This window comes from Octopus sinensis, linkage group LG16, assembly GCF_006345805.1.
Source record: "Octopus sinensis linkage group LG16, ASM634580v1, whole genome shotgun sequence".
In the NCBI taxonomy this organism is placed as follows: domain Eukaryota; kingdom Metazoa; phylum Mollusca; class Cephalopoda; order Octopoda; family Octopodidae; genus Octopus; species Octopus sinensis.
In genome coordinates, this window is record NC_043012.1 from 55,519,213 (window position 1) to 55,546,984 (window position 27,772).

The 27,772-nt window shown below is 38.1% G+C and overlaps 1 protein-coding gene across 1 annotated transcript in view; it reads right to left on the minus strand.

Annotated features, from left to right (window-relative positions):
• Positions 1 to 27,428, minus strand: part of LOC115220330 — a 53,319-nt gene extending 25,891 nt beyond the window's left edge. The window contains exons 1-6 of the mRNA XM_029790430.2: positions 26,975 to 27,428; positions 17,174 to 17,394; positions 11,572 to 13,415; positions 9,190 to 9,256; positions 6,938 to 7,106; positions 5,119 to 5,245 (exon numbers count right to left, since the gene is read on the minus strand). Of these exons, the coding sequence (XP_029646290.1) occupies positions 5,119 to 5,245; positions 6,938 to 7,106; positions 9,190 to 9,256; positions 11,572 to 13,415; positions 17,174 to 17,378 (2,412 nt within the window). The 5' untranslated portion in view covers positions 17,379 to 17,394; positions 26,975 to 27,428. The remainder of the gene's footprint in view (positions 1 to 5,118; positions 5,246 to 6,937; positions 7,107 to 9,189; positions 9,257 to 11,571; positions 13,416 to 17,173; positions 17,395 to 26,974) is intronic.
• Positions 27,429 to 27,772: the final 344 nt, after the last annotated feature.

Below are 27,772 nucleotides of genomic sequence, written 5' to 3' on the forward strand. Positions count from 1 at the left end.
AAATTAACACATAAAGTGTGACGGGCCACGATCGTGGCCGTCAGGCACAGGTCGACAGGCCACGATCGTGGCCCAGATAGATGCATTTAATTCTTGGGCGTTTGTTGGAGGTCTAATATCACTCAAACACTCCAATAACCCCACCACCACCGGAATGCAAGAGGAATAATTCTTCAACTAATGACTTTTCAGATGCTATAAAACTTGTCGTCATTATATACTAAGAAGATATTTTAACTGTTTTTTTGTTATTTATGTGAGCATAGTAATCTCATTTTCATAAAACGAGCTCAACTATCCATGGCTATTTGCAGCGTTTTATGGGTTAAAAATTATTTTCCAGGGAGGACGTACTAAAGGGGAGGTAATTATATTCAACCAATCTATTTGATTTACAGTAACCTAACTTGTTTCGTAAACCTAGAGAAAATATAACGTCCTGTAATATTTGAATTTGAAGATACAATCATAAATTTATTATATAGAATGGTTTCTATCCCATTGCATTCCAGTTAAGTATTTCTATATTTCAGTCAAGGCTTCATTTATATAAATCATTATTATATTCATCTGGCGGAGGAAATTAAAACGCACACCACCCGTTTTCGGCCAAACTGTAAAACTAACCTTAAGCCCTAACCCTAAACATCGGGTGTGCGTATTCTTTACCTTCGCCATTCAGCTTATATTTAAAGTTTTCATTTTTCATCCACCTCTCTCACATTCACCCGTAATATATCGTAACAAGTTTGTAACAAGATACGACATTTGATCTGTCCATATTCAATACCGGCCACCAACATCATTTATCATGACACATGATTAATGAAGGACGACATCAGATTCATCTGCATCACCATCATCATTAACATTTAACATCCATTTTCCATGCTGGCATGGGTTGGATGGTTTGACAGGAACTGAACTAGCAATGTCAGGGGCTGCATCAAGTTCCATACTCTGTATTGACTTGGCTTCTACAGCGGGATGCCCTTCCCAATGACAACCACTTTACAAAGTGTACTGGGTTTTTTTTTCATGGCACCAATATAGAAGAGAAACAAATCTTTAGTCTTGCAGATGACACAATGACTTCTCTAGTGCTGGTGCCAAAATATAATGTGCCCACTACACAAGGCAATATGATCTGGTGTTAGAAAATTTCCCACAACAAATTCCGTCTGACCCATCAAGCATGAAAAAGTGGACATTAAATGACAATGATGATATATATATATATATATATATATATATGGTTCCGAGTTCAGTTCCACAGTGGGGCACCTTGAGCAATTGCCTTCTACTATAGCCTCGGGCTGACCAAAGCCTTGTGAGTGGATTTGGTAGACGGAAACTGAAAGAAGCCCGTCGTATATATGTATATATATATATGCATCTGTGTTTGTCCCCCAAGCATTGCTTGACAACCGATGCTGGTGTGTTTATGTCCCCGTTACTTACCGGTTTGGCAAAAGAGACCGATAGAATAAGTACTGGGCTTAGAAAAGAATAAGTCTCGGGGTCGAGTTGCTCGATTAAAGGCGGTGCTCCAGCATGGCCGCAGTCAAATGACTGAAACAAGTAAAAGAGTAAAAGAGTATATATATATATTACCGTGATCACCGTGACCGACCAGGCTATCAGATGTTGCTACACATCGCTGGTCACAATGCGTTTCGCATTGTTTTAACCATTAAATGACGCCACCCCGCTGGCTAAGGGAGCAGGCCAACAGAAGAAAGAGTGAGAGAAAGTTGCAGCGAAAGAGTACAGCAGGGATTGCCACCACCCCCTGCCGGAGCCTCGTGGAGCTTTAGGTGTTTTCACTCAATAAACACTCACAATGCCTAGTCTAGGAATCGAAACCGTGATCCTATGACCGCGAGTCCACTGCCCTAACCACTGGGCCATTGCATCTCCACACACACACATATATATATTATTATTATAATAATAATAATAATAATAATAATAATAATAATAATAATAATAATAATGATAATAATAAAGGGTAAAATTTATTAATCAATTAATAATTAATAATTTTACCAAGTAGTTCGGTATGTTAAAAGAACCATTACCGTAAACTTATACAAAAATTCTATAATTATGAGCATAATTATAATTAGGGTTCAGCAAAATTTGCTTCACCCCATACCGAAATTTAGAAATAGCAGTCAAAATACTATTCTACTACTATAAGATATCTTATGGTAGTAGAATAGTATTTTAACTGCTATTTCTAAATTTCGGTATGGGGTGAAGCAAATTTTGCTGAACCCTAATTATAATTATGCACATAATTATAGAATTTATATATATATATATATTAGGGTGGGTAACGACGCTGGCGCGGGTGGGGCTTTGATCAACTTGGATCAGAGTAAAGCCTTCGATAGGGTCGACCATCGGTACCTGGCAGCTGTCCTCAAGGCAGCCGGCTTCGGTCCAGTCTTCCGCGGGTGGATCGCTGCTTTATACAGCAACATCTGCTCGGTGATACGGGTGAACGGTCACCTTTCGGAACCGTTCGACATCTCGCGTTCGGTCCGCCAAGGATGCCCTCTCTCTTCCCTCTTGTACATTTTGACTCTCGAGCCATTACTGCGCAAGTTGGAGGCTTTGAGGGGCATCCCGCGCGATCTAGGAGGCGGAAACAGCGTGTCTGCTTATGCCGACGACGTCACCGTGGTGGTGTCGAGCCACAGGCACATTGGCCTGATTGGCGAGACGCTAAACCAGTACGAAGCGGTGACAGGGGCAAAGATTAACGTGGAAAAGTCTGTGGGCTTGCAACTGGGCACCTGGAGAGGCAAGCCCATGCCGTCCAACAGCGTCGTAGGGCGCTGGACAGACGGACCCGTTAAACTGCTCGGGGTCTGGTTCGGTCCGGACCTCCAGGTGGATAAGAACTGGGAAGAGGTGACGAGCAGGGTGGCACGTCTCACCCAGAAATGGGCCGAGAGGAAGCTGTCCCTGAAAGGTCGAGCGGAGGTGGCGAATGCGTACATCGCATCCGTCATCTATTACCGCTTGACCGTCGTCCCTTGTCCCGACCGCTGGTTGGCCAAGCTGGTACGCCTGCTCTTCGACTTTTTGTGGAAGGGTCAGGTGCCACTGGTCAGGCGATCCATCTGCTGTCAACGACCGCTGAACGGAGGCCTTGGACATGCGCTCAGGCTGCGGCATCTCAAGCGCTTCCTAGACGGTGAACAGGTGTGGTCGTCTTTTGTCAGACGCGATTTTCCGCAGCTCGTCTCTTTGACGGAGCTGCAGACCTGGATCAAACGTAGACCGAGAAAGGGCGCTTGGCACCTCGAGTGCCGTCAAGCCCTCTCCGCCCTCCACCAGGCGGGCAATGCGGTCGGTTACAGCTCCACTCTAGCATTCTATAGAGGGTTAGTGGAGGAAAAATGCGACGACGTTCTCGGGGAAACTCTAGGCGTTGAAGATGACGAACTGTGCGGTCTGTTCGGAAGGACTTTCGGGCCGGGGCCGATGGATAATTTCCAGAGGTCTCTCGCTTGGCAGTGCTACCGAGGGGCTCTGCCTGTTCGAGATAAACTCTACCGGCACGGAAGTGCCGTCAGCCGGGCCTGCCCGAGGTGTTGCCAGGACGACGAAACCGTCCTGCACGCACTTGTCCAGTGCCCGAGTATTGCTGAAATATGGGTTTATGTCGAACAGCTACTGTCACGTGTAGGACGGATCCGACTATCGGCCGAATCCATAGTGAAGATTGCCCCACCGACCTCCTTTAACAAGGAGGGCGAGGCCGTGTTCTTGTGCCTAGTGGCTGTGGCGAAAGAGGTGGTGTGGTGGACTCGTTTGAAAGGGCTAAAGTCAGACACTTTCCTCTTTGGTCAAGGCCTCATCAACTTTTTCAAGTTTCACTTGAAAAGGAAAATGAGGTTAGAGAGGAAAGTGCTGTCCGATAGCAAGTTTTATGAAAGGTGGGTGAATTGTGCGAGACTGGCCTGTATAAATGGACCAGTTCTCAGGTTTCGCCTGTGATTTCAAAGAAAAAGGTAATGTAAAAGGAGAAGAAAGGGGACTCTCTACACCCCCTTTTTTTGACCAGGCTCCCGTTGGCTTTTGTAGGGTTTTTTCCACCAGGAACCTTTCGAGACGTCTCCCCCATTTGGGAGTTTTTCATTGTTGAATTTTATAAGTTGTTATAAAGATTTTTACTCGATGTTTTAAAAAAACGGCAAAACCCTTTGTAACCTTTCGTCCTGTCTTGTCCCTTTATGTAATCATGCGTGTCAGCCCTTGTGGCCAATAAAAAAGAATTGATTATTATTATTATTATAAGGAACACGCGTTGTGAGTTCCTGTTGAGCAGTCCAACCTGTGGCAGCATGGAAAACAGACACCTGTTTTCCATGCTGGCATGAGTTAGATGGCTCAACAGGAACAGGCAAGGCCAGGGTCTACACCAGGTTCCTTATATTGATATAAATCTCTCTCTATATAAACGGCAGTTTGTCTGTCTGTGTGTCTGTCAGGTTGTACCCTCACCCTGACCACAGCTTTCAACCGATTCTGATGAAACTTGACACACACATAGCCCAATGTCATAATTCAAAACTAACGCAGCAAAAATTTTGAAAAGTTCCCCCAGTTCTGAAAAAAATCGATAAATTCGACATGGGGTCGAGAATCTAAGCTTTTTATATGCAACACATTTTCTGGGGCTCTTACATACCCGGGCAATGCCGGGCTATGCTGCTAGTTATATATATATATATATATATATATATATATATATATATATATATATATGTCATTATTGTCATTTAATGTCCACTTTTTCATGTTTGATGGGTCAGACGGAATTTGTTGAGGGAGATTTTCTACAACCAGATGCCCTTCCTGTTACTAACCCTCACCTGCTTTCAAACAAGGTAATATTTTCCTGTGGGCAGACATGGTTTTCATGGAAGACCAGAAATGAATAACATTAGTTGTATGATGGGGATGTTCGTTTACAACCATCACATACGAGACAAGAATACACGCACACACTCATATATAGATAGTTACATACATTCATACACACACAGATACACTGAAAACAGAAATAAGAAAAGACAGGTGACAAACAAATAATCTTACCTGAAAGCCTAAATCAATCAAAGATTTCAAGAGCGTATTGATCTTAGGATGAACAACAAAATGTTTGTTACTGAATTTCTGGTGATCAAATTTGGAGCCTTTCATGGGATTAATATCAAACAAACACCTATCAAAGAAGAAAGAAAAATAGTAATTTAGTGATATTTTTTAGCCTGTTAGATCTAAAATGAATAATATGACCCCTTGAATTTAGAAAAAGTTCTTGCCCAGACTTGTGCTCCTCTGAGGCACAAGTCCAGGCAAGGTTGTTTATGGAAGTGCAGCAACAAAGATGTTTCCAACTGAGGACAGCAATTCCAAATGATAACTGACACACACTGTGATGACTCCTGGCTTCTGCATGGTGTTCTGCATAGGGGAGATCAAATCCAAAGCCATATGACTGCAAAGCATACCTCTTAATCACACGGCTTCTTTCAGTTTCCATCTACCAAATCCACTCACAAGGCTTTGGTCGGCCCGAGGCTATAGTAGAAGACACTGGCCCAAAGTGCCACGCAGTGGGGACTGAACCCAGAACCATGTAGTTCGTAAGCAAGCTACTTACCACACAGCCACTCCTACGCCTATATATATATATATATAATATATATATATATATATATATAATCATCTTCATCATCATCATCATATATATATATCCCTCAACAAATTCATAAATGTACTTTGTAGAATGATTATCAAACAAACAATCATCATCATCATCATTAACATTTAATGTCCATTTTCCATGCTGGCATGGGTTGGATAGCTTGACAGGAACTGAACTAGCAAGGCTAGGGGCTGCACCAACAAAGGTGTTTCCAAATGTGAACTATCCAAGACGAATTTATTTAAAGTGTTCTGTCTCTTCTAAGATAATATGGTTTTGATTTGAGGTTTTCAAGTTTAGCATTGCTTACTCTCTTGGCAATTCCTACACTTTATTGCCAAGAAATATTGGCCTTGCCTTTCCTCCAATCCAGGTAGAACCAAGTAAGAACCACCATTGTTGTTTCTTGTTGCTTTCACAGATTCCCATGACTTTCTGTCACCATCCAATTCCATTATCATGAATTTGAATTGGGAGCTTGAGTCACAGAGAATCTTTCAGTAGCTGATTACACAGCCATGGACACCACTTCTATGGTTGTGTTGCAACTACTCTCTTGATAGAGCTTAGTGTCCCTGACCATTGATCTTGGATTCTTCTGCTCAGCATCAATGTAAGAAGCACCATTGGCTCAATTGAGCTCTTCTGTTACCTCTTCACAATCTGCCATGCTTTCAGTCCCATGATTTAACCGTATCCTTGGCAGAGTGGCTGAATGAATATTATGCCTTGCTAAATGGCACCCTGTAACTATGCATGTCATGGTCATCACTCTGTGAAGTATTTTCTAATACCCAGAAGGACCACCTAATGTGGCTTAAATCAGTTTTGTTGGATCACATTGTCAGTAACAACAGATGCATGCCATCCATGTATTAATATATGATCCATTAAGGGCGGCGAGCTGGCAGAAACGTTAGCACGCCAGGCAAAATGCTTACGGTATTTCATCTGACTTTACTTTCTGAGTCTAAATTCCGCTGAGGTCGACTTTGCCTTTCATCCTTTCGGGGTCGATAAATTAAGTACCAGTTACATACTGGGGTCAATCTAATCGACTGGCCCCCCTCCCACAAAATTTCGGGCCTCATGCCTAAAGTGGAAATGAATATATGATCCACTAAATGTTTTGACACTTCACATACATGAGCAACAATGAAAAGCCGTTTCTTAGTATATCTTATTGTTAAGAATTCGGTAACAAACCTTTGAACAAATTCCAGTGTTGCAGGTGCCTCTTGATTGTAGCAGATGTTAAAGCAGTAGTAAGATGCGAACATCATACAGAGGCCAGTTACGAAACTGGTGATCTGTTCGTTGACAACAGTACCATCAACACAAAGCAGAAACTTACAGGAATTCAACAACGAATCACCTGAAATTGAAAAAGAAACAAATGATAAATAAATTAAAAAGTAAACAGAAAAAACACGTATGATAAACATGTTTAATAAGGGAAGGCAAGGTTTACGATATCGGAAGAATACGGTCTCCTTCCATGATCTTTTTGTTCTTTATGTAATTCAGGCTTCAAGCAGGCAAAGAGAGAAGACTTCAAGTACAAATGCTTTTCACAACTGGTTTATTTACAGGAAAGTTGAAGTGTGCTGCTCTCAGCTACCATCTTAAGCTCCGTCAGTGTGGGCGCATTGCCTCTGGAGATAGACAGCAGAAAGCCTCAGCCAGTGGTGGTGTTCAGCCAGTGCTGCTGTGAGGTGGTGCCAAAAGAGAGATTTTGAAGAGGGTTTCCCTTTATATAGTTTCCATCGTGAGCCTCGTTGTGATTTCGCGCATGGCAAATGGATACAGGTGAGGTCTCGCTCCAGTCTCAGGGATGGCAATAGCTGCCACGAGATCTCATCCAATATGGCGCTGGCTGCTTGTGCCGCTACACATGTAATAAAGTATAATATTCAACTCTAAAATCATTTATTGTTAATCAAAGTTGTCATTGTCATCATTGAGGCAGATTTTCCACAGTTAGATGCCCTTCCTGTCACCAACCCTCATCTGTTTCTAGGCAAGGCAATATTTCCCCATAACTAGACGTTTTTGTAGAATATTGGAAATGAATAACATTCTTTGTGTGACACTGACAATCAATTACAACTATCACATGATGTTTAAACAAAGAGATACAAAAAATACACCCCCACATTACATATATATATATATATATATATATATATATATATATATATATATATATATATATATATATAATATATATATATGAAATATATATATATATTACATCTACCAATTATATACGTTTTTTTTTATTATTTTTTTTGCAATTTACTTAATCATTGGTATTTTATTGTTATTTTAATTTTAATATTTCTATTATATGTAATTTTCTAGATGGTGTAATTTAATTGTTCATTTTGAATTGATAAAAGGTGGTTTTTCCAATTTTTATATATATATTATATTTTATGAAATTTGATTTAGTATTACTAAATTGAATTTTTCCCTGTAAGTTAGGAATAATATTCCCTCAAATAATTATTATATATATATATATAGAGAGAGAGAGAGAGACTGGCAAGGCTTTAGTTGGTCTGAGGCCGGAGTAAAGGACACTTGCTGAAGGTTTCATGCTATGGGATTGGACCTAAAACCTTGTGATTGAGAAGTAAACTTTTTGACTGAACATCCACACATGTGCATATATATATACCGTAAATCCTCAAGTGTAGTCCGCCCTTGAATATAATATGCAGCGGATTTTTAGGGGGCTGTACCTCTGAAAAACCTAAACCTTGTGTATAATACGCACCCCTCCTCTAACTTGAGTCAAGGAGGTCTATATAACATCCTTGGTTTGTAAAAATATATACGGTAACGTCCTTTATTATTATTGTATATATAACATAATGCAAACATGTAGCTTTTTTGTGCATTTTGTTTGCAGAAAATAAAGAAATAACTGTAATAACGTTGAATAAATGTTGCTTACTGCAAGTTATGGATGATTCTTTTATGACTTCATTGCCTTCAGGCTTAGCTTAAGGTATTTTCGCGCCCGGCATCACAAAATGCATCTGAATAAACATTGCTGGACAGCAAATAGAGACTCGGACATTGCTTAGAAAATATTTTTCCTTTTTAACCTCGTATATAATATGCATTAGGGATTTTGACCTTTAGATTTTGGGAAAAAAATGCGGATTATACTCAAGGATTTACGGTATATATATATATAATCATTCAAGCATACATGTGCAGACAGACACACAAGCCACACACATGTATAAGAATGTGCACATATATACACACACAGACCAAACATAAGTGTTTATATGAATGAACAGTAGATATATAACAAACTAATATAGTAAAAGTAAACCGTGGAATAATAACAAAAAAAATACTAATGGAATGTTAAAAGACATCATATAAAAAAATACATAATTAATATAATTTTGACTATAAATATGTAAGAACATACATACCGCAGGCAATAAGACATGGAGTTTCAGGAATGTTGGAGGATTCTAAGTCTGTTACAGTATAATTCACCTATGTAAGTGAACAAAGAAGGAAAAAATAAACAAACACAATATGAATAATATATATATATATATTGATATATATATGTGTGTGTGTGTGTGTGCAAAAATATGCACATATACACACACATACATATATACAAACATATATATACATACAAACATGTAAATATCATTCTCATCATCATTTAACATCCATTTTCCACACTGACATGGATTGGACAAATATATATATTATTAATATTCAAGGTCCAAGAGTTTCATGCGTTGGCACTCTAAGTGCCAGGGAACAAAACTCTCAGACCTTGAGTCACTCTGTGACTGCTGCTAAATTTTAATATATGCATATGCTTATATTTTGAGTTCTATTTTTCCTGCTTGCACCAATATATATATATATATATATATATCTGCATTTTATCCAAGCACCTGAAGGCCCCAATACTCACACAAATACAGGTGTACATCCTCATAAATGAAACATTTCCAGTACTAAATAGGAAATATATGTAGAAGGTAATCATACCCCAATATCCACAGTTTTTATATACACTGGTAGAGCTGTTATGTAGATGTGTGCATACATGTGTGTGTGTGTGTGTGTGTGTGTAGGCAAATGGATATGTAAGTAAACAGATAGATAAGTACATGGGTATATATATATATATATATATATACATGAATATATAAAAATTGTATACAAATATCCATATACAGAATGGGGCAAAAAGGATGGACATTTTTGAAAAATTCAGAAAATCATTAATTTTAGCTGCAAACAACTTTTATTGACATCAATGTGTTTGTATTGTATTAGCATTTGTCAAAATCAAGTGTGGAAAACAACATCCATCACGTAGTGTCCATTTTCATTGATGCATTTCTGAAGGCGTTTTTGGAACTTGGCCTCCACTCTCTCCAGCATTGCTCTGTCGATTCGAGTGACTTCCATGTGAATAGCTTCCTTCGAATCGTCCAATGTATGGGGCTCATGTGCATACACACATGCCTTGAGGTTTCCCCACAAGAAATAATCGCACATGGACAAATCAGGGGACTGAGAGGGCCAAGGAATGTCAGCAAACCTGAAAATGAGGTAGTCACTGAAGAGAGGGCGAAGAACGTCCATTGATGCTCTGGCTGTGTGGGCCATCGCTCCATCCTGCTGAAACCACACACGTAGAATAGGCATGCATTTTCATCATAATTCAGGCACAAAAAGTTGTTTATCATCTCGAATTTTCACTCGGAGTTCACAGTCACAGCATTTCCATTATTGTCTTCAAAAAGTAAGGACCAATGACAACAGCTCTTCCAACAGCGCACCAGATCATCGCTTTTGGTCTGTGCAGTGGTCTTTCATTCAGTTCTCTCAGATTTTCAGTAGCATAATAATGACAGTTCTGTTGATTCACCATGCCATTGAGATGAAAATGAGCTTCATCACTCATTAACAAAATGAGGTTGTCATTTGTCTCTAAATTTGCTTCCATCTGACGTGCGAAGTTAAGCCGCTGTGCATAGCCCCGTGGTTTCAACTGTTGCCCAATGACCAATTTGTACAGGTGGAAATGCAGGTCTTCATGCAAAATACGCCTTACTGATCATTTATCAATGTGAAGTTCAGTGGAATGCCTCCAAGCAGAGTGATTCGGACTCTGTATCAAAGCTTGTCTGACACATTCCCCATTTTCCGGGGTTCGTACCATTTGTGGCACCCCCACCAGTCTCCTATTCATTAGTGTACTTCATGTACGAAATGCATTCACCCAACATAAGATTGCGTTATGGGTGGGAACAGCCTGGCTTTGGTGAATATTGGAGTGGTGCTGAAACTCGTGCTGAACTGCTCTGATAGACTCATTATTCTTCATGTAACTATCATAAGCAAACACACAATGCTCTATCATCCACAGCACCATGGCCTCACCTGAAAAGAAAAAATATAAAGACACCATGGACCAAATGGTACCTGTCAGACATGTCTCTTTCCCTGGGGCTGAGTAATAGATATTTCAAAAAATGTCCATTCTCTCTGCCCCACCCTGTACATATAAACATTCATACATGGGTCTGCTCAATTAGGATTGCCTTATGGCCAAACATCACCAACAACACACTGTATTTTGAACCCTTAAACCAACTTTAAGTATTGTAACAGTACAGAACAATAAAATATATTACCAAACTGGTATTGGAAGGGGTGGTTGATACAATGAATTAAAAACCTTTGAAGATAATGCCCCGGTGTAGTCACAGTCCAATGACTGACACCAGTAAAAGAATAAAAGAACAACAGGAATAGAATAAAAATACGATACTAACTGGTACAAGAGGAAATAGATGTTGTATATCTTCACCGAGATATACCATTAGAAGTTGCATCATTAATGCAACATTGATATCATTCTCAGAGTTCTGTTTCTCACATTTCTTGTAGTTGGCAGCTGTTTGGAGAATCTGTTCTATATCTGTTATGTTAGTAATTAAAAAAAGGGATTTCATTACATTAATAATTGTTTCCACTTTACTATTGTTGAGAAAGTCATTTATAACGCTTTTCATGTCGATTGTGGTCAGTTCTTTGAAATGAACCATTAGCCCAATTTCTTCAAAGAGAAAAGGCCAGTCTTTGTGTAATGTGGTGATGGAAGCACCATTATTGATGTCTTTTCTTTGGAAAAAGAAAGTAGTTATCATGTCTTTTTCCACAAATTCAACATCCCACTTTGAACTGTAGATGCTCCGCAGTAAATCCTGTTTCATTCTCAGGCTCCATTTTGTTTCATTTGGGGGTAATTTTAGTGGCTGCCAGTTAATGCAGCCGTAGTTATTCAACAACTTACTTGATTTCTGATTGCCAGAATCAGATTTTTGCTGAGTCTTAGTCCAAGACATTAACTTCTTTTGGTAAAGGAACTGTCCACGGTCAAACCGATTGATATTTTCAACACGAGATTGCAACTGTTTCAAAATGGCCTCAAAACCAGTTTGTCTACCATTGGGACTTAGTGTATCATCCATCAAGGATTCAGGATATTCGGTCACCATTTTATGTGCAATGAAAAATAACTGTCTTCGGTTTGGTCTTGCACAGAATTTTATTGCTTCTGCAACAACAACACGAATCATCTCTCGACGAAGGTTTGATTCCGGACGTTGTTTGTTCTTCAAAGCATGAATAAGAGCCGGAGGCATTTTATCAATGGGGATCTGAAAATTTTGGACCCATTCTGAATTTTCATCAGCAAACATATTAGAATTGTTTTCAGGATATAATCCAATAGGTAAATTAACTGAAAATATATCCAAAGGTTGTTGTTGCTGCTGCTGTTTATCATTGTTTATATTTGCTAGAGGTAATAATTCAGATGTGTGGGTCATCAGACTGTTGTCTGACATCTTGTCAAAATTTTTAGAATTCAAAGTCTCTGATGTAGTCGAACAGTTGCTATCATCACTAACAATAATAGGATCAGCTGCAGACAATTTCGGTTCACTGTTCTCCGTATTCCATCCAGCATTATCGATTGCAGGCTGTGGTGATATCTCAACTACCTCTTTTCTGTCTCCGCCATAAACTGAGCACAGACGAGTGAGAGAAGACAAGCTAGGACTGATGCCTTTAGAACTATTATCATCTCTTTCAAGCGATGATGCCATCAGAGAAAGTTTGTCCCGTTTTGACTGATTCCTTACCCTTGCTCTGTTGACGCCAGAAGAAATATCTTTCACAGGATTATTACCTGCAGAGAGGTTTGGGGTCACTTCAACAACCTGAGTCGATGGCAGAATAACATTGTTCATATTACTGTACTGTGGTATGTTACGGTTCTGATATTGAGTTACATTAGACAGCTGAGGGCTGGACTGATTGGTTGGAGATGAGCCAGGCATACTGAGCGGGAGAAGAGGTGAAGTGTTGTTATGCGGATACATGATGGAGTTGTGTGAGTTTTCTACAATAGTTTGTTTTGATACATTTGACGTGGTCATTTTCGGTAGGGGAAGTTGAACACAAACTCCTGAAGTCGGCAATGAACTATGTAGGTTTCCTATCACAGGTTGCTGTAAGTTGTTATTCTGGAAAGGTGCTCCAATCTTTGATATCATATTCTGTATTTGACCAGGTAAAGAGTACAAAGTAGTTGGTGGTTGGTTCAAGTCAACTAAAAAAAATAAAAGGTCAGATATTATCAGCTGTACGACGAGGGATACAAAATATTAATTTACATTAATTCTTCTCATACAAACTCACCTGAGACTACCCCCACTCCTAAAATTGCTTCTAATTATATTGGGTTTAAATTTTGCCACATGGCCAGCAATTCTGGGTGGGGGTAAATCGATTACATCGAACCCAGTGCTCAACTTGTACCTTTTTTATCAACCCCAAAAGGATGAAAGGCAAAGTTGACCTGCACAAAATTTGAACTCAGAATGTAAAAACAGATGAAATACCACTAAGCATTTTGCCCGGTGTAGTAATGATTCTACCAGCTTGCCACCTTAAATGATGTCGCCCCTTTCAAGCCTAGCTAGGCTCATGGGCCCGGTTTCTATGGCGTATGTGTTCCTCAGCTGGATGGGATGCCAGTCCATCGCAGTGTTACTCATTTTTGCCAGCTGAGTGGACTGGAGCAACGTGAAATGAAGTGTTTTGCTCAAGAACACGTGTTGCCCGGTCCAGGAATCAAAACTGCAATCTTACGATCATGATGCTGACACCCTAACCACTAAGCCACACACCTCCACGCTTACCACCTCACTGCCTCTAATTATATTAATTCATTTGACACTCATCTGAGACCAGCCAGGAAGGCTTCTGTTTCTCTCATTTTAAAATGTTTATTTTTCAATTAAATCAAATTAAATCTTTTTATCTTAATACTATATATAAGGCAGTGAGCTGGCAGAATCATTAGCACACCAGACAAAATGCTGAGCAGCATTTTGTCTGTCTTCACATTCTGAGTTCAAACTCTACCAAGGTCGACTTTGCCTTTCATCTTTTCAGGGTCAATAAAATAAGTTGAGCACTGGGGATGTTGTAACTGACTTACCTGCTTCTCTGAATCCACTGGCCTTGTGCCAAAATGTGAAACTATTATTGCGTAAGTATAATTTTTTACGTCATGTTACATGAAACATCGCTTAATGAAAAAGATACTTTGACTAAATCCTTCCAAATTTCAAGATTATTTTCCAAATTAGGCTGTGAATTTCATTGCAAATATAGTCATGAAATGTTTAATGATAGAAAATATAAACTGACACACTTTTATAAAACACAAATATATATATATATATATATATATATCTTTTACTCTCTTTTTTACTCGTTTACTTGTTTCAGTCATTTGACTGTGGCCATGCTGGAGTACCACCTTTAGTCAAGCACATCAACCCCAGGACTTATACTTTGTAAGCCTAGTACTTATTCTATTGGCCTCTTTTGCTGAACCGCTAAGTTACAGGGACATAAACACACCAGCATCGGTTGTCAAGCGATGTTGGGGGACAAAAACAGACACACAAACATATACACACACATACATACATACATACATATATATATATATCATCATCATCATCATTTAACGTTCGCTTTCCATGCTAGCATGGGTTGGACGGTTCAACTGGGGTCTGGGGAGCCCGAAAGCTGCACCAGTCCAGTCAGATCTGGCAGTGTTTCTACAGCTGGATGCCCTTCCTAACGCCAACCACTCCGAGAGTGTAGTGGGTGATTTTATGTGCCACCGACACAGGTGCCAGACGAGGCTGGCAAACGGCCACGCTCGGATGGTGTTTTTTATGTGCCACCGACACAGGTGGTATATATATATATATATATATATATATATATATACACATACGACAGGCTTCTTTCAGTTTCCATTTACCAAATCCATTCACAAGGCTTTGGTTGACCCGAGGTTATAGTAGATGACACTTGCCCAAGATGCCATGCCATGGGACTGAACCCGGAACCATGTAGTTCGTAAGCAAGCTACTTACCACACAGCCACTCCAGCACCTATATATATATATATATATACAAATTGAGATAGGGGTTGTAAATGCAACTCTCCATGGGATAACATATATCCAGTATACTGCTAGTGAAGTACCCAACAGAGTTAATACATAAATGTTAAGGATTGCGATGCAATCAATTCATTTACTGTATTATATGGGCAAAGGTAAAATGATTTACCACAAATTACTAATACAAATAAGAAAATGGAGAAATACATCTAAATCAAATATCAATTACCAGATAATAATCAATCACATACTTTATTAAACCATTCCTTTATGTACAATGATTTGTTCTGCTTTTTTATGTTTAACCCTACAGTCTCTTATATGGTGGTTTAATAAAGTATGTGATTGAGTTTTATCTGGTAATTGATATTTGATTTAGATGTATTTCTCCATTTTCTTATCTTGTATATATATATATATATAATATATATATATATATATATATATATTTATATATATGGACATAACTGGATTCAATCCCACTGTAGCCCTGGACTATGTGAATAGATTTGGCAGATGAAACTAAAAGCAACTTGTAGTAAATATATGCGTGTGTGTGTGTGTGTGTGTGTGTACCCTTGTCTATATATCACATGATGGTTGTAAATGAATACCATCATGATTCAAGAGAGATTGTTTGCTTCCAGACTTCTGTGACAAACATGGCCAGGCAAAGGGAAATATTTATTTGCTTAGAAGCAAGTGATGCTTGATGACTGGAAGGGCATCTAATTAAAGAAAATTTACCTCAGCAAATTTCATCCTGACCCTTGCAAGCATAGAAAAGGGGACATTAAATTATGAGGACAGTGATTGAAATATTCAGAGTAGTATCTTCAATTTGGTTGTTATGGTTACAATGTTTCAGCCATTGTAAATTCCAGTCTTCTTCAGAAGCTTGCCCAGTTCAGTAATGTTTGCAGAATTTGGAATAAAATCTTTTATAAAATCCACTGACAGACTGTTCTCATTTCTTTGTCCATTCCAAGGACATTTTCATTCAAGTTGTTTTTCTACTTGTTTTGTCACTTATTTATTCCACTAGAATTAGAGTTTGTTTTGTTATGTATTGTTTGACAAATGCATGGATTGAACTCACACCTATTAGCTTTAGCATTAACCCTTTCACTGCCTATGGAGCATAGGCCATAAATGACATTTTCTACAACCCTAGGCTGTCTTTTCTGCTTCCCTCCAGTTGGATCCCTGCTTTATCCAAAGCATTGAATCCATTGATAACTAAAAGAAACAAGATTCTTCTCCCAGATCTTGCAGGGTTTGAACTGTCATTTGATATTTCTGTGACTTTGTGTTTTTTTAGGTAGGGGTGTTGGCCTTAAGCAAACCCATTTTTACCTCTGGGGAAAAGGTAGTCTATATTATTTTGGCCCCTATCCTTTGACATGTCCAGCATGCAAGGCTCAACCAAAAGCTTGTGTTCCTCTAACATAGCTCTCAAAGTCACTGAGGCACTTCACCCTTTAGCGTTTAAACTGGCCATATGAAGCCCAAATATTTTACCTGTTTTATGATCAAACTGACCAAATCGGGCCACTCACACCTACCTTACAATGTCATTTTAAAATTATACAATCACATAATTGAAATCTTAAAACTACAAGACAATGTATGCTAAATTCAAAACTGTATGAATAAATAAGGATTACATTTGACAAAGTAATCTGAATGTTAAATGGTTAAGCCACCACACAGCATCAAGGACCCAACTTATATACAATGCTTCAATACTAAAATAAGAGATAGGTTCGTCATGGTTGGAATACTTTTGATCATAGGTTTTCTAAACAAAAACAAAAACAGCAATAACATGATATGAATACAGAGCTTAATTCCTTAAAAACAATATAAACATATTTACGTTTGGTTTGTTGAAGAAGTTTGCGTATCTGGATTGGTTTCAGAACTGATGAAAGATCTGAAGCTTCAACATACTGCAGGTCCTCAAGAGTTTCCACGCCAATGTCCCTCAGGGTTTTTGCAAGAGTTTTTACACCTGAAATAGGCTGTGTTGGTAAGGCTTTTGAAATGCATTCTTCCAAGGGGTCTAGACAATCTGAAGCCATTATGCCAATGGAATTCCTGAAAAATTAAAGCAAATATTATTATAAATAATATTTTATATATTGTGGAGGCACATGGCCTAGTGGTTAGAGCAGCAGACTTGCAGTTGAAGGATCGTGGGTTCAAATCTCAGAGAGGGCGATCTGTGTGTTTATGAGCGAAACACCTAAGCTCCACGCAGCTCCGGTAGAAGGTAATGGCGAACTTCTGCTGACTCTTTCACCACAACTTTCTCTCACTTTTTCCTCCTGCATCTTGCAGCTCACCTGTGACGGACCAGCATCCCATCCAGGTGGGGAACCTATAGGCCAAGGAACGTTTGAGAAGGAACGAACAACAACATTTTATATGTTATAAATCTGTAAGGTGTCAGAATTGTTAGTATGTCTGACAAAATGCTTAGTAGCATTTTGTCTATTTTTAAGTCCTGAGTTCAAATTCTGCCAAGGGTGACTTTGCTTTTCTTCCTTTCAGGGTTGATGAAATAAGTACCAGTCAAGCACTGGGGTCAATATAATTGACTAAACCTCTCCCCATCAAATTTTTACAGCCTTGTTTCCAAAATTTGAAACAATTATTTTTAAAAAGGCAGTGAGCTGGCAGAATTGTTAGCATGCCAGACAAAATGCTTAGCAGCATTTCATCAATTTTTACATCCTGAGTTCAAATTCCACTGACATAGACTTTGCCTTTCATCCATTCAGGATTGATGAAATAAGTTCCACTTGTACACAGGGTTGATGTAATCATCTAGCCCTACTCTCCCAAAATTTCAGGCCTTGACCTATAATAGAAAGGATATATTATGAATTTGTAAAACAGGATTTTATTCATCCTGGCTGCTATTAATAATATCAGTGTGTGTATTGTTCCTATATATATATAAATTAGATATAATTATATCATTGTTAAATTGATAAAAGGTTGGTTCTTCTCTAATTTATATACATATATTATATATTGTGAAATTTGATTTAGTATTACTAAATTGAATTTTTCCCAGTAAGTTTGGAATAATATTCCCTAATATTATTATTATTATTAGTTATATATATATACAAGGTTGGACAAAATAGTAGAAACACCTAGCATCATAGTATCATAATTTTGAAATATCTATAAAACTGTCAAAAGCTTGTTTTTTTTATTTATTATTAGTGTTTTGTTAAAATTGCTGTTTCTTTTTTAGATATCATCAGAAAAAGGTAATTAAAATTCATTAAAATGACACATCTATCGGACTTTCAAAGAGGTCAAATTGTTGGTGTTCGTATGGCAGGCACTAGCATAACGAAAACAACCAAAATGGTTAGTGTATCAAGAAGCACTGTCTCGAAAGTAATGACAGCCTTTGAGAAAGAGGGAAAACCCTCCTCATCAAAACAAAACTCCAGAAGAAACCAAGACTTTCAGATAGGGACCATCAGACTCTTACGCAAATTGTTAGAAAGGATCACAGGAATCAGTCCAGGAATCGAAACCACAATCTTACGATCATAGTGCTGACACCCTAACCACTAAGCCATGTGCCTCCACACACACACACACATATATATATATATATATATATGTATGTGTATATATGTATGTATGTGTATATATATATATATGACTTTCATGGGAAACATGTATTTTTGTGGTTGAAACCTTTTGGATTAACTGGTGCTAGAGTGAGCCATATAGTGACCACTCTCTTATATTTATTTTGTAAAAATATTATAATATATTATAAAATATTATAATAATCCAGGTTTCTCGGAGCACTAGGCCACTTGGTGTTGAATAGATATACTATTAAATTAGTATCTAATTCTCTCACCCTTATTAATTAATTATATATATATATATATATATATGCGTATGTATGTATATGTGTGTATATATATATATATATGTATGTATATGTATGTATATGTGTGTATATATATATATATATGTATGTATATATATGTGTGTATATATATATATATGTATGTATATATATATATAATTATATATACATATATATATATATATAATTATATATATATATATATATATTATATATATATATATATATATTATATATATATATATATACATATATATATATATACATATTTACATATATATACATATATACACACACATAGATATATATTTACATATATACACACACACACACATATATATATATATATTTATATATATATATGATGATGATGATGGCCATCCAGTCTTGACCGAGGAAGACCATTGGTGACTTTCAAGAACATTGTGTGCTCTAGGACTAACTTATATTTTGCATTTGCGGCTCCATTGGTGGCTAATGAGCCCTGCTCTTGACAAGCACACACAACTGCAAACATTGCAAACCAAGCTTTTCCCATTCACCACACCAGCAGTGCACTTTCGAGCAGCACGCTTAAGTTTTTCATGCAGAATATGCCATTTCTCAAAGGTGTTGAGCCCCTGCTTCCTCCATCTGTGGTGTTGAGAAAACATTGCTCTCCCAGTCAGTTTCCTACATATCACAAGCCTTTAATGACAACTTGACTCAGTCCTTAAATCGCAGTCTTGGCTTCTGCCGGGGTCTCTTTCCATTAACAAGTTCCCTATATAGAATCTGCTTAGGGATCCTGCTATCCTTCATTCTAATAAGGTGTCCAGTCCAACATAACCGGTGCTTGTGCACCATCACCTCAGTACTCAAGATATCAGCTGTCCTCAGGACCTGTGTGTTTGGAGTTTTTAAGGTCCATCCAACATTCAGAATGTGTCTAAGACATCTCTGATGAAAGTGATCAAGGACCCTTGAAAGTTTGGATGACCCTAGTGCAGGCTCAACGGCTATATAGCAATAGCACGGATATGTAGAAATTCCGGGATGATGTCCAGCACGCTGAAAGACCAATGGAAGTGAGGTATCCCTCAGCTTCTGTTGAAGCATGTCTCTAGAAGAAAGTCACTGATATAAAACCAGATATGCAGGGAATGGTATTGGACATTTTAGGGGAATCTTTGGTTTGTGCAAGAGATCATGGCACTCCCACATCCCTGAGCCTGCGACTCATATTGGCACCAGACATCTTTCTCTGACTTGTCTCTGGATAATGTCAATAAAGTGGAGAGGGTCTGTGAGGTGTTGTGCAAGCCTTATTGGACCTAAAACACTGCACATGCATTTCTGACCTCTGCTCGATATGTGCTGCTTTTTTTCTTATATATATTTATTTTATTTTCAGTACACATGTATCTTTATTTTTAGTATAAATTTGTATATTTATTTATTTTTAGTATATATTTATTTTATTCTTATTCGGAAGTCCTATAACAATGGGAAGGTGGTGAAGCATGCAGACCTGACAGGTTGGTAGCATGTAGTCAGTGACCTGCACGTAGGCAGCCCATGCTAGATATAAAGTCATCTTCTTGTCGCCCAAGACAACGATAGGATTCGGTTGCTGCATGGGTGTCTGAGCAGCTCCGTTTGGAGAGGGCATTGCTCACTCGGAGGCTGGGGAGGTTCTAGAAAAGGTGAACCAAAAATTGCCTGTCTTTCTACATCTGGTCAGTTTAGCACAAAAGACAAAGCGACTTATTATTTATAAAATTTGGATGGAACTTGAACATTTCATGTTGGAATGTGTGCACACTTGTGGATAACAAGAGTGACTGTAGGCCTGAAAGACGTACTGCACTATAACATTGATATAGCTGCACTTTCGGAGGTTCATATAGAAGGTGATGGTCAGCTTGAGGAAGTAGGAGGTGGATACACCATTTTTTGGAAGGGGAGGCAGAAGGTAGAGTGCAGAGAGGCTGGAGTTGGCTCTGCAGTTCGATCTGATATCCTTAAGAAATTGGAGGAGCTTCCTGTTCCTATAAATCAACGTCTAATGACTCTACAATTGCACCTGAAAGGTGCACAGTTTGCTACTTTAATAAGTGCCTATCCACCTACTTCCTAGTTGTGATGAAGATAAAACTATTTTTTATACCCAGCTGAGAGCCATACTTAGGAAACTCCCTAATTCTGATAAAGTCATTCTACTGGAGGATTTCAATGCCAGGGTTGGAACAGATTGGCAAACAAGGAACTCTCTAGGATGTTTTGTTGTAGGGAAAATGAATAGCAATGGTCTCATGCTGCTGGAGCTTTGCAATAAACATGGACTTTACATTGCACGCACTCATTTTATGCACAAAGGTGATCACACAACAACGTGGATGCATCCAAGGTCTAAAATTTGGTACTTGCTGGATTATGTCATCATCCGCAAGCATGACATCTGTGATATTTGTAATGTCAAGTCCTTTCATGGATCGGAATGCTGGACAGACCACAGTCTGGTGTGAGCAAAGTTCCGGATGACGATTAGAGTGAAAGAGAGATGAGGTCCAGTTGGCACTCCTCGGCATCTGAATGTCCACAAGATATATGATGCTGTGTTGAGGAGAGAGCTTCAGACTCGCTTGTCCAGCATTGAAAATACTACAGGATGGGAAGATTTTCAAGACCAGGTTCTTCAATGTGCTGCTGAAACACTGGAATATGCTACTGCCAGACACAGAGACTGGTTTGATAAAAATGATGCTGAAGTTCTCATGCGGACGTCTTGTGTATAGTTCTGCAAATTATATTTGCAATGATGATCATACCAAAGAGCTACGGACAATTGTGTAAGTAAAATTGCGTAACTGTTGATAGCAAAACATGTCTATGATTAATCTATATTTTTGTTTCTTTTCATTTGTCTTGCTCGCTTATGTTCTGGCGTTTGCTAAATTTTCTTGAAAACATTCCTTTCCTAGTGGTAAGGCCATAGCGGATCTACTTCTATCATAAAGGTTGTCCACGTAGTGGTCATCCCTCTTATATGTATGTAATATAATTTTCTGAACCTTCAGATTTTAATATGCTAGACCACTGGTTTTAAATTGATATTCAGGCACTAGATGTAGGCCTCCATGTTGAGTCTGAGGCCATGTGGGAAGATGAATGGAGGCATAATGTTGCCATCACTAGTGATCACTCCAAACACCATGATGTTGATCGGATGTTTGATTTTTATCAATCTTGGTACATGCTTTGGGGATCATAGCAAGCCAATAATTGTTCTGTGTGCTCATCATCTGATCCTGGTAGACATTTTTCCTGTCTGAGAAACACCAAAGAATGTTTGGTCGGATGAGATGCTTGAGTTTGTTCAAAAGCTTTATAGTGTGGTCTTTCCACTTGTCCTTGATGGCTTGGGATAAAAATTGTCCCTTTCTCATCTTGTATGAGGAATACTGAATGTCTTCATGCACTACCTGCCTGACAAGAAACTCAGACACTCCTATGTCCCTGGCAATGGACCTGATTGACTTGGAGGGTCCATTGTCAATCATGGCTTGGATCTCACCAACAAATTCAGGAATTCTTTTCAATCAGAAGGATCAAAGTGAATTTTCCAAGCTGCTGTACTTTCATAAAGTAGAAAGTTGGAGTCTAGTCAGCTCCCTGCTAGCCAGCTCTGTGTCAAACCGTCTAACCCATGCCAGCATGGAAAGTAGATGTTAAATGATGATGATGATTACAACAATTTGAAAGAAACCATTCCCATCAGGTAGCAAGCTGGCAGAAACATCAGCACGCTGGGCGAAATGCTTAGCTGTATTTCGTCTGCTGCTACGTTCTGAGTTCAAATTCTGCCGAGGTCGACTTTGCCTTTCATCCTTCCGGGGTCGATTAAATAAGTACCAGTTACGCACTGGGGTCGATATAATTGACTTAATCCGTTTGTCTGTCCTTGCTTGTCCTCTCTGTGTTTAGCCCCTTATTGGTAGTAAAGAAATAAGTATTTTGTCTGCCGTCATGATCTGAGTTCAAATTCCTCCAAGATCGACTTTGCCTTTCATCCTTCCGGGGTCAATTAAATAAGTACCAGTTATGCACTGGGGTCGATATAATCGGCTTAATTCCTTTATCTGTCCTTGTTTGTCCCCTCTATGTTTAGCCCCTTGTACACAATAAAAAAATAAGAAACCGTTCCCATCAGATGAATGCATAGACTTCAAACATAAGGGATAAACCATTTTTTAACAAATTTACATCAATAATGGAAACCAAAATATTTACATTGTTTCTTTCTGACGATGCCCCAGCTAGGCCACAGTCAAATGATTGAAACAAGAGATAAAGATAAATAAAATCAAAGGATTTCACTATAATTTATTTTCACTTTTTTAGTTGATTAAATTGCATGTAAACCCAAATCTTTCCGAATGAAATCATCCCTCCAGCACCACCGGGAAAGGGAAATCAAAATTTGGGGCCAGGATATACCCAATTTACCCAAACTGAAATTTTGAAAAGCTGTTTTTTTCTTGGGTGTTGGGGGCACAAAATCGAAATACCTGTTGTTGAAAAACATAACATGACGAAGAAATTTTGAGGGAGAGGAAAAAAGGTGGGGTGTTGCGTGGTAGCAACACATCAACCCTTAAAACAGGCACAGGCAATTTGCGGTTTGTAGGACTTCTTGAATGGCATGCCTAACGAAAAATACCCTGAGTTTTTCTTTTTCTTTTTTTTTTAGTATTGCGGCCCGCCTAATGATAAGCCAGGTCTCATGCGGCCCGCTTCTCAAACAAGGTTGCTAATGCTTGCCTCAAGGTATGACTGAAGAATGTGGTTGCTACTTCTAGCAATTGGTGCAACAGCCGTGGTTTTCAACATCCCCGTTATATCACCCTATCTCCTGTGGCCATGCTGGAGCACCGCCTTTTTAGTCAAACAAATCGACCCCAGGACTTATTTTTTGTAAGCCTAGTACTTATTCTATCGGTCTCTTTTGCCGAAACGATTAGTTACGGGGACGTAAACACGCCAGCATCGGTTGTCAAGCGATGTTGGGGAAACAAACACAGACACACAAGCATACACACACACATACATATATATATATATACACGACGGGCTTCTTTCTGTTTCCGTCTACCAAATCCACTCAGAAGGCTTTGATCGGCCCGAGGCTATAGTAGAAGACACTTGCCCAAGGTGCCACGCAGGTGGACTGAACCCGGAACCATGTGGTTCGTAAGCAAGCTACTTACCACACATCCACTCCTACATATTGAGTTTTTTGGGGGGTTCTTTTGTCAATAGCGTCATTTAGATATAAAATTTTGTAAAATCTTGTGACATCCTTTACAAACTATACCTCACTTAAAAACCACAGGCTTAGGAGCTACCTGTTATGAGTTCGATATTTATATACGAGACATTGTAAGTTTAGTAGCGTGGATGATAAAGGCGATAACGGTCCAAGTAGAAATCCGTACATCATCCATACACTTGCTTGAAAAAGCTGCCAAATTCCTCTTCAAAAAAACATCTGTCTTAAAGAGAGCAAAGGCACAGGCAAAAAATGAGGGATGGTTACTGCTGGTGTGCCTTTAATTACAACAAGCCTGCTCAACAAGTCATGAGCCAGCATTAGGGGGCAAAAATGGCAGGGATGATTATTAAAATAGGGACATATATGAGTAGACACCGTTTATATGTTTATTGTCCGTAATTATAGTGAGAAAGGTGATGTCGAGATACACCTTTGTTATTGAAACAGTCAGCCTTCGAAGTCACTTGTTACTTTACTGTTATATTTCACTCTCTGTTATGGTAAATGCAGAGGAGTTGAGGAATGTAAAGAAAAACACATCAAAGCTTACATGAAATATCGAAACGGAAACCAAACATTGTGTACTTTCATTTAATTAGAAACAACATTTACTTTAGAATGTAATTCTGTAAAAGAATCATCAGAAACTTGCTTAATTTCGTCACGCCACAGAAATTCGAAAATGTTCAGCTGAAACTTTTCGTCCCATATACCACGTGGCATTCTTTTAAATATTCTTTCCGTGCGATTCCATAAACATTCAATATTGTGTTTATGTATCATATTGTTCTCGAGCTAATATATTTTCAGGTACTACTGCGCGCACCGGGTCCAGTCTTCGCTAGTAGTACCATATTTTCATTTATATTTCGAATCTCTGTGATGTGATTAAATGAAACGACGGCCAGGAAATTGAATTTGTTCCCAAATTTCTGCAACATCTTATAATTAATGTGGTAACTACCTTGTTTTTATTCCCTCGTAGTAAGCATGGCTTTAAAAACGACCTCGTAAGTATTACTTTTGTACATCAATACAACAATTAATTTTGTTCTCAAAGCTTTCAAAGTTCTCGTTTACTTCATTAAAATCAATATTTTCAATGTTGTTCCTAAATAAATACTTATAAGTCACCTAAATGTGTTTTTAGTTTGTTTTCTTTCTCTCTCTCTCTCTCTCAAATTGAATGTAAACATTTGGTTTTCGCCTCAATATTTCTCGTAATCCTTGTTTTAAATACACACCTCCTCGGAAACACCCCGTGCTTCTTACACATGTCCCCTCGGTTACTACTAAACCTCACTTCTTTTTCTTTTCGTATATCTATTTTTAGGATTATTAATAAAATAATTATGTCTTAGATACTTCGATATCCTAAACTCTCTTGACGAATACCGAAGGAATGCCTAGATATATTTAAAACAGTAATTGAAATTTAAACATATTAACATTTGTTATTCTTTCGTAATTTGGTCGGGTGGCTGATCTCCCAGAAAAATTTGAATGTAACCGTAAACAATTGTAAATATCCATGAAAAATAATATTTAAAAAAAACGTTCATCAGACATAATCCTTTTATTTATACAAGGGAAAAACAACTGCACGCCAAATAATTGTTCTTTTTTCCTGGTATATTTATAATATATTTTTATGAGAAAATTTAAGAATACACTTCTACGAAGATCTGTTATTACTATATGCTGCCGTATTATGGGGGAGAAAGATAGATGTTGTGATTTCCATGCCTGTTCCAAATGCATTTGAAAACAACATTGAAAACACCCGTTCCCCTCCTAGATATGGCTTTTTATTTCCAAAAGGAACAATATAGAACCTATACTGTTCCTTTTGGAAATAAAAAGCCATATTTATGAGAGGAACGGGTACAGCCAACTAGATAGATTTCAGCGTAGTCAAATTCTAAACGTTTGGCAAAAACGAAGGAAATTGTCAATATTTACAGTATTGAATATTTATTTATTCATTCATAATTTTCAGGTAATTTTTCGATATAAAAACGCGATTGTATTAAAAGTAATAAAACGAACCTACTACTGCTACAATAATATGGTTCCTTATAGTTTGCATGCGAAGTTGACAAAAATGACGGAATATTTTCTTCATATGAAATAAACTAAAATATACGAGATGCAAAAGGTAAGGTGGATACAAATAGAGAAGTGGAAGTGAATTACGACATTTTCCCGGTCATTTATTTGGATTATGTCAAACGAAGAAACAGGTTCGCCGACGTCAACTGGTCAAACGAGGTGAAAATGGGCGGCCTCGAAATAGTCAATGATCATATTGATACAATGCTCCACAATTGGAATAAATTTTCATCAATATTTTTTTTTTTTGTTTAGCAAATTAAGGAAACAAATTATTTCGTGTAAATTAACAAACAATTACGATAAGGTTTTAAAACTAAATGGCTTTCAAATAAACTTACCTGTGTCAAAAAATAGAACTCTTCAAATATAACTATAAGATTAATTTCATGAAATGTTTGATGGGTTATGTATTTAATCGTTACTGAGATATTAAAAACTTGTTGGAAAAAGAAAAGAACAAAAAAGCAATGAGAATGACTATTGTCAAGAAAACAGAGAGCGAGATATATCAGAACACCACTTTCAGTAGCTTATACTACTGTAGAGTATAACGACGGTGTTTGACCGTCAAAATGGCGCCTGTCCTGTAAGCTGTCAGTTGCTGAAGATATGACATTCGTTGTGCTGTCTGACTAACTGACAGTTTACAGTGTAATCTCTCTCTCTCTTTTCCTTTCTCTTGCTCTCTCTTGTCCTTTCTCTTGCTCTCTCTCTCATCGACATAGACAAATTGTTGGCAAAGCTGTAAGACGCAATACTATACGCTCACTTTGCATTGTTGCTTAAGGCGATTTTTCAACTGACGATATGGACAAAAGAACTAGCACACACATGAGTCATCATCGCAACGGCATATAAAAAAATAACTTGATATGCTTGTTAGCGTTGAAACAGTTTTTTTTTTCCGCGTTGCTTTCATAATTGCTATTGTGTGTATGCATATCTTTTATCTTTCACTTGTTGCAACCAGTTGGACTGCGGCCATGCTGGGGCATTCCTTGAATCGATCCCAGTACTTATTAGTTTGTTTTTTTTTAAACCTACTACTTATTATATCGGCCTTTTTAGCCGAACCGCTTAGTCACGAGGACAAACAAACCAATACAAATTATATGTGTGTGTGAAGTGGTTATGGT